At 38.4% G+C, this 14,417-nt stretch overlaps 1 protein-coding gene across 1 annotated transcript; it reads left to right on the top strand.

Moving 5' to 3' along the window:
* The first annotated feature begins 2,768 nt into the window (after positions 1-2,768).
* On the top strand, positions 2,769-8,217 carry VPS37B (vacuolar protein sorting 37 homolog B (S. cerevisiae)). The gene is made up of 4 exons (XM_010582212.1): positions 2,769-3,053; positions 5,553-5,724; positions 6,374-6,456; positions 7,581-8,217. The coding sequence occupies exons 1-4, from the start codon at positions 3,039-3,041 to the stop codon at positions 8,079-8,081; spliced, it is 771 nt and encodes a 256-aa protein (XP_010580514.1). The 5' UTR covers positions 2,769-3,038; the 3' UTR covers positions 8,082-8,217.
* Positions 8,218-14,417: the final 6,200 nt, after the last annotated feature.

Here is a 14,417-nt window from a genome sequence, read left to right as displayed (position 1 = left end):
CTCTCCTCTGCCGTAAATGTTTAGGAATTGCAAATTTCCTTTTAATCTTTATTTTGTCATTTTTAAAGCTAGTACTTAGGTAGTCAGAAGATCTAAATTTAGAAAATCTAATTACTTTGGAATATGTATTAATATTTATTACAGATGTTGTTAGAGGGTGTATTATCCTTCACTAGTGCTTGATGAAAAGCACTCTTAAGTCTTCTTCCGTAAAAGAAGTCTCTATTCTCCTACTCTGCACCTGTCAGCTCCTGTTTCAGGGGTTAATTTGACACTCCAAATGTGCATGGTTATACTTCCGCAGTGTGACTGTGTATTTTATTCCTAATTTACAAGTATGTTTAAGTGAAAGAATATGGGAATGATAAAGGCTAGAGCAAGACCAGAGAAACCTAAAACTAACATGGGTGTATGCTATGTATAAAGCAATTAAATGGTGCCACATAAAACTTCTTTTTTATTTATAGCTCCTTAAGAGACTTTTTCTGCAAAGTACTGAGAGACTACTTGCCACGGTGCTTGCCAAAGTAAGCTTATAATTATAGCAGCACTTGATGGACTTTGTGGGTAGTTGGGATTTCGGTTGCTCAGACTGAATCTCAGGAGGCATCTCATCTGGAATTGTTCTTCTGGGAACATGCTTTTGGACGAACAGCAGTGACGCTTCTCAGAGAGGTTTTGCCCAAATAACTCTTGCTGCAAACCGTTACTTGGGAGTAAATAAAGAGTAAAAATGTTGCTAAGCTAGTACTAACTTCTGTTTTAATTTTATCCAGCATTTTTGTTCTTTTTTTTAAAGTGGGATGAACGAAGCTGCAGTTGGATGAAAGTAGTAGAATATCAATTCCCAAAGCAGTTGCTGCTGCCTGTTCTTAGAAGTGCTTATTAAATCCTTGAGTAAAATTATTCAAATTATTTCTGTTAAAGAAACTTGCTTTTTAAGCACCTTAAGTTCTGGAGCGCTGCTAAATCACGATTTTTGTCTTTAATAACTTCTGTGTGTCCATGGCTTCATTTTTTTGCAGTGTCCGCAACTTAGTTTGAGTGGTCTACTCAGTGGTGAGCAATCCTTCTGCCATTAAAATCCTTTTATAAGCAGCTCGGTATCATCACCCCATTTGTCCCATTCAGAATTCATAGTGAGAGCTTAGCAGTTAAAGAGAACATATGGGTTTTTTTTTTTAATATTGTGCTTTCTCGTTATGTCTCGTGATTCTGACTGGTATTTCTCATCTGTTTTCAGATTAATGTTACCTGCCCATTGAAGTGTTCATGACCTCAATAGTCTTGTTAGCAGTTCTGCTAGAGTTGCATGCTGCTTGCTTATTTCTCTTTACTTTTTTTCACTGCGCTTCAGTAGGCAGGTGAACATCTGATACAGTAGCAGTTCCCTGCTAATACACATTTTTGTCACACAACATATCTGACAACAAAATAACTTCTATTGGATTTATTCCTTGGTTGGCTATTGTCTTGGGCTTGTGGAAAGCTGTGAATGGATGCTGAAAGCATGCTTTGTGCTGCACTGATAATCTTAATAGACTGGTCATGCTGTACTGTGTTTTGACCCTTGGATGATTTTGCAACTTTTTTTTTTTGTTGTTTTAAATTAGTGGGTTTTAGAAGTTTTTCTATAGGGCTTTTCAGGCTAACTTCACAGTGTTTGTTTTTCTGATTCCTTGAATTAACTTCTAAATGCAGTGGAACAGTTACAGAAAAGTTTGTGACGCGGACCTTAACATCAGTGCCAGAGATTATTCTGGTTTGTAAAATTGTGACTGTATTCAAGTTGCATTGCTTTGGGCTTATATCTGTTCTGGTTTTTGTGAAATAGAATTCACTCATTCCACAGATTTCAAACTTTTTTCAGTGACATGAAGCATTTAAATGTCCTGAACAGGTGGATGGGTCTTCACCAGCTCCTCCTTAAGTTTCATTTAACATCATTCCTAAGTTTACTTTGTATTTGAGGAACTTGTTCTTCTCATGGTTTTGAGTAAGACGCAAATTGAGTTTCTCGTCTCTTCAGGTGTCCATTTTTTAAAGAAATTTGACACAGACTAATGCTGGAAGTGAAGATTTCAAGAGTGATACTTGAATTGATCATTAAATGTCAGTCATGTTTTTTGTTCAACTTCTGTAGAAAAAATGCGCCCTTCTTAGAAGTGCTATAATACGGAAAAAGTTGAGTCATTAAGTCTTGTATAATTTCAAGCCCTGTAACTTAAAGTGCAATTATGAATACCTTAACTTTTTTCAGTTTTAAAACAAGTATTTTTAAGACTTTTGCTTAAGTTTAGACTAGTCTACAGTTGCTATATATCATATACTAAGGACAGGAAGGGATGTCACTGTGTTGGATTTAGGTAGGTCATAATATTAATTATTTTTTTTCTTATTTTACAAGTCAGGTACATCATGTCATGCTGATATTTATTCATCTTTACACATTTGAAATTATTTAAAAGTAAAGTTATTCAGAAAATTATTGTAGAAAGTTAGGCATTTGCTTCCTCTTTCTCCCTATTCCTGTTGAGAGACATTATGATACTTGAGGCAGGAGAGTCATTTAGAAGTAGTGTTTAAAAACACCACAAAAGCCTCATCTGACTTAAGGAAGCTTTTTCTGTTATTCTGTCTGTTTACCTGGAGTTCTTCCTTCTCCTCTTTCTTATATATGATTTCAGTAAAAGGTTCTTTTTCCTGGGATTTGTGCTCTTGAAAGGTTTACAGGTTTGTGTCCCCTGGCTTTTTTTCTCTCTAGAGGAAATGTACCTGTTCTTCATCCTGAAGAAGGATCAAAGTTCACTCATAAAACTGGTCTTCCCAGACTGACTGTGCAACTGCTTTGAAATGAGAATATCAGCCTTACAAGCAGTGAAAATACAATCACCAGATCAAATTGAAGTCGCTTGAAGGAAGTACTTTCCTCATTAAAATGGTGAAAGAGGAGAGGCATCAGAAACCATGAATCTTTTTGCACGCAATCTTCTTTGGCTGGCAGTTCAGAAGACAGCTAGTTAACAAAGCTTGCCGTGATGGCAGGTGATTTGGTAAGAAGCTGGATGCCAGTAATTAAGCAATTAAATTGTGTGTATTTTAGTTCCCTTCATAACTGTTAGAAAAAAAATGTAAAATAGGGGGACTTAGGCTTTCAGAAAACAACTGTCTTAACAGCATTGGATCACATGAGAAGAAACTAATGGAGGCAACCAGTTTAATTAACGTTATTTTGCATTGGATTCAAAAGTGAGAAGAGAGGATTTTCTTTTTATTCTTGGAAAGGATTCAAGTTGAACACAAGCATAGGGCTGGAAGCTTGTTTAGGCTTGATGTGAGAATCTTGAGAAGACAAAACAATATCGCAAGTACAGTTTCTCTGATTTTCACAATTTGGAATAGAATTTCATTTTGATTGAATGAATTTAGGACTCAGCATTATCCTTGACTTGATTTTTTTTTAAAGTGGTTTAGCAAGAACAGGGTGAAACAGAGTAAAACTTAGGTATTTGAGGAGCAATATCTGGTGACAAAGATATATTTAAGTAACATTAAGCCAGTTTTGAATTTAGTAGATTAAAGTAGTGTATAAATATTTCAAAAGGAAGTAGTTGCTTTCAAAGACACTGTTGCTACGCTTGGAAAATATTTTTACCTCATGAACCCAGTTTTGTGCTCAGACTGCCAAGAACACCTGAATTCTGATCCTGTCCCTTCTGGGTCTTTTACGTAGCTCATTTGGGTTTCCTCTTTTCCTGTTTCTGAGGTGTGGCTCTCCTATATCCACCCATGAGTTCGAAAGGAAGAAAGCACTGTACTCTTCATGTTTGCTCTGGATTCTGTGCAACTGTCCATAAATAAGATCTGTTACAGCTAAACAGGGATGATGTGGGCTAGAAGGGGCATATTAATGTAGGAGGTCGCAAAAAATGTACCAAATGTTTCATTGATTTTGAAGGCAGCCTAATAGAATCAGGCTGTTGTGCCATGGGAAAACTATCCCACTTGTTGATTCAGACTGAAAATCTGAAATCGGATCCCTTGGGTTTGTTTTTTTTTTTTCCTTTTGATGTCTGAATATTTTAATGAATCTAATGTGACATCCAGGGCAGACTTCCCCAAACACTTAGCTTTCCCAAAGCTCATGAAGACTGTCTTGATAAAATTGTGTGCATGTGTGTGTATGAGCAAACTCGGAATCTTGCTGAATCTTAGTTTTGTGAGAATTGTCATATGTTCTTTAGGAACAATGTCTTCGGGCTAGGATATGTTAAGCAGAAGGATTAAACTGAAAAACAAGCTTTTGGCATTAATCCAGGGTTGATTTAACATAGTTGGGGAAGAATATTCTGGAGAAGGAACAGTAATGATGCAGTCCTTGTTTTTTGCATTTTAATAAGATAAGGGATGACGTTCTTCTGCAGTCTTACTGCATCTTACTGCTGGGATTCAAAGATATTTTTTTTTTTTTAAGAGCAACTGTTGCTTTATCTGTCAGCAGTCATTATGAAGGAATAGTAAGGGTGGTGTGTGAGGTGGGGATGAAGAAGCATCTATGTTAAATAATGGGTAAGAATTCGTACAAAGCTCCTTCAGGTAGCAGGGCGTGAATGTAAAAATCTGATCTCAAAAAGCTGTGACAACCAACAGGTCAGACCTCACATAAATTTGTGACGGGAATTAGAAGAAATTCGGGTGACATAAACTGTGCTCCTCTGCCACTTAGCAGAAATGTCTAAGGGAGTGCCCAAAGACTGCTCTCTACACAGTAAGCACTACCGTGCTGCTGAAACCTGCCTCTTGCAGGCAGTTTAGCGCAGCAGGAACCAGGTTCCTGTTCTGAGCAGGCAAAAGCTGTTCTGCCTGCAGGAGCGTTCACGGGCATCTCTGCCCCTGCTCAAAGGAGGGGGGTTCTTCGAGTCCTTTCCCACAACACAAACTCTTTGAGTAACTATCATTTCCAGCTTGGAGAAGAAAACTGTTTAATGAGCTCTCTGCTGCATGTGGAAAAAAATGTGCAGGAAAGTGACTTCAGGTCAGTATTAATTCCTGTTTAGAAAGTGATTCATTCACAGGTGCTCACAGCTGAAAGAAGAGATCCTTATTCTCAGTGCAATTCCTCTGAAGGTCTTTCCCCCATGAGCTTCAACAGTCCATTGTCATTTTAGATGATTTCATCATGCTGTTTGCGGCATAGACCTTCTTATTCCTTCTAGATGATACACTAGTAAAATAGTATATTAGTAGAGCAGTAAAAATACAGCTTGTGAGAAAGGATTTTGTGTAGCAGAAAAAAGAGATCGTGGGAAAAGAGCGCAACAGCTGAACCTGACCATGCCCACCAAAACAGTAGACATTCCCACTGTTCATAGAAAGTCCAAAAGTATTGTTATTAGTTGCAGGTCCAATACCATAGTACTAATTTTTAGAGAGCTTACTTTTGTTGTTTATTTAGAAGTTTTGAAATTCTCATATTGTCTAAATAACCGTTAGTCTTAATTAATATCTTCACTGACATTTCATGCACCTTTATTTTATTTTTTTATTTCCAGGCCCAAAATGTTCAACACAGCAAAGACATGACTCTTGCCAGCAACCGCAGTCTGGCAGAAGGCAATCTTTTGTACCAGCCAAAGTTGGAGTCTTTGAAATCAAATTTGACTGAAAAATATCAAGAGCTGCAAGTTCTTTTTGAAGCATACCAGATAAAGAAAACAAAACTAGGTAACATTTTCTGTTGACAGTTATGATTTGCTGTTTTCTAAGTGAATGTAAATCTGTTGCACGTTTTTTGTTTGGTTTTTGGTGTCTCGTTTTTAGCTGTGTGAATTGGGGTATAAATTGAAATGTCATTCTCATGTAGTTCTGAAATAGATCATGCTCTAATGATTTATTAAGTATCTGTTACACCTAGTAACAGATACTGTGGATTCTTTCTATTGCTGTGTGGTTACCTACCTGTTGTTGACCTGCTCTTATCTAAATGATCAAATTCGTTTACCTTGCTAAAAAGCAAAAAATAATTTGAATTTTCAGTGATTAATCATAAATCAAACAGAATATTGCATTTAACTTTCTGATTTCATACTGAATTATGAAGTATTGTACCTCTGGTACTACACTTGCTGAAGTGCTTTGTCTTTCAATATTGTAAATATATCATTGTAAATAAATTTCAGCTTTTAGCACTCTGACAATATTCCTAAGCTACTTAATATATTTTCTTACTGCGGATCATCCTGTCTAGCGCAATGGAGTATGCTAGTTGTACATATGTGCCTTAGAAATTTTTACGCTTGCTGTAGTTATATAGCTTCAGTTAGAAGTCACTTAGAGCCAGCTGTTATTTACTGTTCTTTTCATGCCTTTACAGACAGACAATCCAGTAATGCTTCTCTGGAGACACTGCTAGCACTGCTTCAGACAGAGGGGGCTAAGATTGAGGAAGACACAGAGGTAATGACAGTACACTTCAATTCTGCCCCTTACACCCATTACCGAAAACTTCCAATGTACACAGCTGCAGTGCAGTGCTGAACGTGTAATAGACTAAAGGGATATTTTTAAGAATATAGTCTGGTCTTTGCTTTGAACTTCAGTGAACAGCCATTTGGTTTCAGTGAGAATTTTTTTATCTGAGTAATTTTTTACTCTTAACATCTTTGAAGTTTAAGAGAGAAAACACTCCTTTTCAGAAGAGACAACCAGACCCTCTTAGTTCCTTGGCATTGCCTTCAAACTCATAGCATATAAATCTGGAAATTTTTTTTAATGGTGTTTGCCTGGTGTATATATATTAATGCATTACAAATGTCAATTAGTAACCTCATGAAAAACTGTGCCTGCACTGTTTCTTCTCCAGCATTTCCGGTGAAATATTCCATTATGATTTCAATGTATCTGTCTAGGTGCCAGTGGTCACCACTTGCTGTGCTTGAAGGGTGGTCTGTTTTCAGAATAGTGGAAGTTTTTGGTTTTATTTGCTGATTTGGTCATTCTCTATAACTACATAGCATGTTAGAATCAGGGAAAAAAATCTGTTTATTGGCCCTGAATTGTGATCACAAAAAGACATTCCCAGGACAAGTTGAATTTTGTAATTATATGTATGGTCACCTCTCTTAGTTATTAAACATAATTTATCTAAAGCCACAAGTAAGCATGAGTATTAAACCTGGCTTAGCAATAATCTGCCTCTCTGTACTGAGTCTTGCAGAGTTCTCGGTGTTTCTCTTGGCATTGCAAGCAGTACTGAGCTGTAACTCAGCTTAGCTGGCAATCTGGAAAGCTGTTTAACTTGATTCGTTCCCATCTCTGATGATCAGGGGAATGTTCAGAGCTAGATTCAGATGTTCTTACTGCTGTTGCTTCAGTATAAATTTAAGCAAAAATTATATTTAACTCCCAGTGCTTCTGAGTAATAACTAACTCAAAGTTCTGCTCAGAATTCCTAGTATGCCAGTCATCTTCCATATGCAAGCTGGAAAATCACAGGCAAAATTATGCTATTTTTAGGATATAAGCCATTTAGATTCTCTTGCAGTATGCCGTTTTCTGAGAGATTGTTCCATATTTGACAGAATATGGCAGAAAAATTTCTTGATGGTGAAATACCACTGGATTCCTTCATTGATGAGTACCAGAGCAAGCGTAAACTGGCTCACCTGCGACGTGTTAAAATTGAGAAGCTCCAAGAAATGGTGCTGAAGGGACAGAGACTTCCGCAGGTTCAGCCACAAGCTCAGCCGAGAGCACCTGAGACAGCACCAGCACCTCAAGATTCCTACACTTCGGATGCAAACACTCCTCCTTCAGTTGTGCCCCGACGAATACCACCCCCTCCACCTTCTTCAGTCCCAGCAGGACGCTTTCCTACTCCGTTTACTGCAGCCATGAGTTCAGGACCAGCTCTTTCTTATCCAGGTGCTCCGTATCCTCCTCTCCCGCCTCGACCAGGAGTTCAGTCTGCAAGTCAAATGCCACAGACAGGATACCCATCTCAGTTTGTACCACAGCATCCTCCAGCTCTTCCCCAAAGACCACCTCGCCTTCCACCACATCCTGGCTTTATCCTCCAGTGAATATTTTGGTGCGCCTAACTTATGTATTGGTGCTTATATTTCCTTTTCTCGCCATCAGAGACTTAATGTAGGCAATGGAAAGCCTCTGTTTTTTGCACAATAGAGTACAAAATTCGAGCTGTGGCACAGAGGTTTGCAATTGCGTTTGGTAAATGTGATTATTTTTGTTTTCAAATATCAGTGACAACTGATTTTTCTAGGAAGGTGATAAGGTCTAAATTTTGTAAATCCATCAGATTGTGAAACAACATACAGTGGATTTCCTGATGTTACAAATCGAATCACACTCTGAATTCTTTAGTGGTGGTAAATCAGCATTCTCTTCTATTCCGATGTATTCCAATTGCAGCTGAATGTATGTGTGGCAAACTGGGAGCTATTTGTCTCTCTAAAGAATTCTCTATCAGTGCCGGTGTTTGGATAGTAACAACCATATCTCAATACTGGGCAAAGAGTTGCAATGGACTGCATCAGCATCCTTTGCAGTGTGCCCACACAACGGCATTCGTGGCCAGGTGCATGACATTTTCAGACCTCACTGAGCTGAAACTCTTGAAAATGTTGTATGGATTTTAGATAGTAAAAGTTACAAGAGTTTCATTTCTACATTTCAGTTGTTACCTTAGACTTTTCATAATAAAAGTACACACTCCTCCCACTCCTAAATAGCTTGATATCCTGAAAGTCCTGGTCTCTTGAAATTAAACTAAACTGTTTGTAGAGCCAGTTTAGAGTTTTATAGAAACTTTACCAGGCATTTTTATTTCTTTGCCTATTAAGACTCTTAGGTTGGGGTTTTTTTCACCCTTGGATACAGAAGTGATTTTTTTACACAGGTGCTTAGCTTTTGATATCATGTGATTCCAGGAATCTAAGCAGGGTATTTTCTTAATCAAATACTATGTTTTCACATCATGTAACTGCCCACTTGAAGCTCCACAATTTCATTTTATCCCTCAAACTCAGTCTCTTGCTTGGCAGAACTATTTTTAACTTTCCCATTTCCTTTAGTTTTGCAGGTTTTGGCGTGCGTATCTATCTGGAATTTGCAGTTAATGTTTCTCTGCAAGCAGGCAAAACAGAAAAGCTTTTTGAACTCCATGGTGGCTGTTTGTATCTTACATAATCCATTCTTGACTTCTAATGCCACTGGAGGCGAGGCTTTTTAAGGGAGCTCAGATTTCACTCTCAGCGAGACTCTTAAAGGCTAAGGTGCAGACACATGCTGGTATTTTAATCTAGCATTGGGGGAGGCAAATCTTAGCACTTGTTGCTTGTGGAGAATGTGTCCATAAATCCATTATCAATTTTTCACATTGGCAAACAACTTTCAACTAATTCATGGTAATTTAAGAAACTCACAGTCCAGAATCTGTCACAGCCCCTGCATTATCTCAAAACATTTTCATATCATTGTCCTGGAATGCACTACATTGTTTGGAAGTCTGTACTACAAACAGCATCAGTCAAAATAGAATATCTTTTTTTTTTTTTTCTTTACGTAAGGCTCTTGACTGTCCCTTGATCATTTCCTCTGGAGTGTGGTGGTTGCTAGCAAATACTAATCTGAAATTAAGCTCATAACAGGAAGCTCTCTATTCTGAAAATAGGGTTATTTGGCTTGTTTTGCCTTCTGAAGACAAAGAGCAGAAGGTTGGTCAGTGTTACTGGCATCTGAACCAATTCCCCAGTAAGTCTGGAAAGTTTCTATAGATGGGAGATTTTGTGAAGCAATGTGCATTGGATTTGTTTGCAAAGTGTGTTTTTTCTGTAATCTAGTGATGGTACAGGATGTGTTTTGTTTGTTTTTTTTTAAATAGTGTAATATCTTTTCTTGATATTATTTTCTGACTGAAGCTTCATATAAGCATGGTTAATTATGACTCGTTTCAAAGTAATTTTGCTGTGCTATTAGTGCTGGTATTTGGATGGCAACTGTTGTATCTGAATGCTAAACGTAAGTCTGCTGTAGAAATGATTTGTGTCCTAGAAAGAATTAAAGTGGGTGGGAGCTACCAGGGTGGTGACTGAGTAAAGAAATTCGTACTTCGAGCCTGCTACACAAAAACTCTAAAACACTCTCAAATTAGTTTTGCTAACATTTAATAAAAACAACCAGGTATATTTTACACTTATCAAGTGCCAACTTTTTTTCCGAGGGTTGAAAATCCTCAGAAGTGATGGAGGTGATAGATAAGTGTATTGTGAATTTGCACTGCATTTTATGTATCTAACTTTATTGGTATTAGTAGTCCAAAAATATTTTTATTACTTGTTAAATTTTCTGTCTTTTGGTAACTTTTGTGATAATATGACCTTTCAGGGATACTTTATCTAGAAACAAACTCTTGTGCAAACTAAATACAAAGCTAATGCAATTTTTCTGTCTGAAAGCAAAACAATGCATTATTGCATATGCATGTGGCTGATGTGCCTTAGGATCACTACTTGTGATTGTAATACTAGGATATTAGCATTTTTATCATTTGAATGGCCATTGCTTAACTCTAAGGGCTCTTCAAGAGCACTTTCTTTTACAAAAAAACTCACATATACTTCAGAAAAAACAAAGGCCGTATCTGCTATTTGTAAGCTTATAGTTGCCTTCACTGATGGGTAAGTTTGGACATAGATAATGTAACTAATGTGATGTTTCAGTTATAGCAATCTCATAACTGAAATCCAGCTGCTCATGGAAAACGTTTTGCCATTAATTGTGTGTGTGTGTGCACAACCTGTAAATATATACTTGACTGCTGGTAATGTTTAAGGGTAAAGGAGAAAGATGACTGCGGAAAGCTGTTTAAATCCTTTCAGAAACAAAAGTTACAAGACACTAACCTGAGTGAGTCAGGCAAGAGTTATGTTGGTGCTTTTGACCTGTTGCCCTTCAACAGCTTCTCCTGTTCTGTTATAGCTAATAAATAAATTCTGCTATGGCTAGGATGTTTAGAATCATACTAATTTGCACTGTTTATAAGATAATGAGATTAAAATGCCATAGGCAAGCTGAGAGTTGAGAGGAGGTGGCTCAGTATGCTTGCCAAAATATATATATTATAGTGTTGTCTTGAGGACTTCTAATGTCTGCTGCAAATAGCATATACTTCCCCAAAGCAATTGGAGTGGAGAAAAATCTTTTAAATAATGATGTGTAACACGGCTTTAGAGTGTTGGTAGCTTGGAAAATGCTCTCTTTGGATGGCATTACTTTTGCCAGTCTTTTGTATGCAGTTTTGTAAGTTATGACTAATTCAGTTGTATGTGGTTAGGTTGTTTGATTGATGATCAGCATTGAATGGTTCTAACTCAAGGATGAGTTTCACTGCACTTCAGTGCTGTCTCCTAGAGGAAGCGGAGTCAGTTGTTCTAGCACAGCTGGTCCACACTGGTCACCTCTGTACTGGTGACCCTGGAGGGACTATATAGAAAATAAGCTTTCCTGTGATGCCAGGAGGCAGAGCCCTGGGCACAGTCTGGTCATGGGTAACGGTTACGTTTAGTGCCCCAACTTCCACAACCTCAGTCTTGACCTCTTTTGGGACTTCTCTGCCTTCTCAAACTGGAATAATGACTTGGATACAGAGCTCAAATCAACAATTTCTTTAGCCTGAATATAGAGCTACTTGGCAAACATTGAGTTCGGAGGAGGTAGAGTCGTCCTGCACCTGAACAGTTCCTCTGTGTAATCCTGGACAGTCTAATAAAGGGGCAGTTTTATATGCCTAGCAAGTTGTGAAACGTACAGTGGATTTGTTTGCATAATAAGTCTTTCTGTAATCTACTGTGGTCTGATTTTAAATAAAATAGCCTATCTCTCTTGGTGTCGTGTTCCTATTGTGGCTTCATTTAATCATGGTGGAGTTATGTTAATGTTTTTCAATACTAGTGGTGGGTTTTATGCAGCAACATAAAACCAGTTGTAGGTGAATGTAGAACATAAATTTGCAAGAAAATAACTTTAATTATTCATTATTAAATCTGGCCATGTTTTTAGTGACTGGATGTAGCGAGTCCATTTTGTATGCAGCTGATATAGGATAGGTACGCTCAGAGTAGATTCTGCATGTTGCGATCATGGCAGTGAGGTAGGTGAGCTGTCTTCCCAGGTGGAATCCCTTTGCTTTTGTTTTGGCTTCCGACAATGAGCTGGAATAGTGGAAGAGTTCAGAATCTTCACCTGGAAAAGCTGAAGGAAGGGGGAAAGCCACTTTTATTTGTTAAAAGAGGAAAAACATAGATTTCAGCCAAGACAAGTTAAGAGAAATGAGTCAACCAAAGTTGTTTAGGAATATGAGTCAGAGGACAGAAAAGACCTGATGTAATTCTCTGTGGTATCTGTCACTTTAATAGCAATGTGAAATAGAAGTCCTACTGCAGAATAACTGATAGGATATGGAAGAAAATCCCTTTTTTAATTGTCTCTTGATACGTTCCATTTGTGGTTGCTACGGAGCTTTGATAACCTTCTGCTGATGCAGAAATGGGAAAGTACAGATGAGGAAAGCTTGCTGTGCTGACTCAGGGCAGGTGGGCGAGGGAAAGGGATGGTGTTATGTAAAATCTGCAGTTCCTCAACTTGCCTCTTCTAAGAATTTGCAGAAAACACCTGTGCTTTGCAGCTTGAAGAAGGTGCATGCAAAACTTCCAAGTGCCTGTTCCGAAATGGGTTTGGATGGCCCTTCCCATGGCTCACATGCACCCAGAGATCATTCTGGATGGGATTGTTCCCTGTGCAAAGGAAAGAGAACCTTGCCAGATAGGGGATGCACATGTTGCTTGTGTGAAGGATAACAAAAAAGGCAAGTGGTATGTCAATGACACACTGGCAGTATTTCATGTGGTCTTGACTTGTCCCCTCCCTTTGCAAACTGGTTTTGGAGGCCATGCAAGCCTACACAGATCTTTCAGTAGCACTTGTTCCTGTAATTTGAGTCCTCTTCTGGTTGTATATTCATCAGCCCTGATACAAGTCTTTTACAGGTATCTCTGTTTACCTCTCCGAGACTTTGTCACTAGAAACAAGACGTGTTGCTTTGAGTTGTTTTAAGAAATTTTTGTCTCAACTGAAGTTTTAGAGAAGCCTTATTGAGACACTGGTGCCCCAGCTGACATCTTGTCCCTGAAGCAGGCTGTCCCTGGGCAGCCCATGGTGGGCTCTCAACCTCACCTGAAGGCAAATCTTTTTTCTCCGTACCTGCAGGACAAATTGCAGACTGCTGAGGCTGGAAGAGTTGCTAGTGCATTCCTTGAACCCTGGATCCTGCTGTAAGCTAAAGGGTATCTTTTAGTGCTACTTACTATCTCCAACCTGTTCAAGGGTGCTTTTTCTGCATTCTTGTAGATGATGAGTAGGAATTATTTTTTCCTTCAAAGCTAAAAATGTTTCTTCTCAACCACATAAGCTAATTCCACGCCTTGCTATGTGCCCTTAAAGTTGCACATTATTCTAGCCACCACTGCTTGGGATGGGCTAATTTCTGAGAGATTCATTACTCTTGAAAGAAGTCAACCGCATCCTACAGAGGAGGGGAGGTGACAAAGTGACTGCAGTTCTCAGCACTGGAATGAGACCACCTGGTTGAGGAAAAAATGCTGATTGTGGAGAAATGTGGAAATGTAATAATGTCCTTTGGGCTGGTGTATTAGTTGTCTCGTGCTACCAGATGTGATAGGTGGTTTGTAAGGGGAATACATGCCATCTTTGTATTTTTCTGTTTTGATGTAAACCTGCATACCTATGAGGCATCTGTTAAATGATTGCATTAGCTGATATTTCTGTATTTCCCAAGTAATTTTTCTGATGGGGTTATTCAGGAAGTACTGTTGCTAAAAATAATACTGCCCAGATGCATGCAACTTCTGGCTTAGTCACTGCTATGGGCAGGTTAGGCACAGAAGGGAAATAACCTACCTTGCAAATGGGTGGCTGCTGCTCATGGCTTTAATTAAGGGCTCTTAAAACCATACTTCTATGGAAGCTTTTTTTTACCTGACTTCCTAGAGCATGTAACAGTAGTGTTTTCTATTCGTGTGCTTGATTTCAATGGACTTTTTTTTTTTCCCAATGATCCAAGAGAGACTTGTGTTTTGTAAACTTTGCTGTCTGTAGCAATGCTGTTACTGAACTTCAGCTGCTTTGTGTGCTCATGTTCAAACTAATTTGTGGTTACTGGAGATTTGGCTGCTGAGGGAGCCAAAGGGTGGGGAAAGGAGGGGTTTGATAACAGGCTGTTTGAAAGCTGCTTCAAGAAAAAATAAATTGTACTGTACTAACCTTGGTGGAAGGTAGCAGAACATAATATTTCACAACTTTTGCTTGGTTATTTCCCATTG

This window comes from Haliaeetus leucocephalus, unplaced genomic scaffold (assembly GCF_000737465.1).
Source record: "Haliaeetus leucocephalus isolate CR32 unplaced genomic scaffold, Haliaeetus_leucocephalus-4.0 Scaffold840, whole genome shotgun sequence".
NCBI classification, from domain to species: domain Eukaryota; kingdom Metazoa; phylum Chordata; class Aves; order Accipitriformes; family Accipitridae; genus Haliaeetus; species Haliaeetus leucocephalus.
The sequence above is the reverse complement of the archived record's forward strand: the minus strand, read 5'-3'. Positions and strand labels throughout refer to the sequence as shown.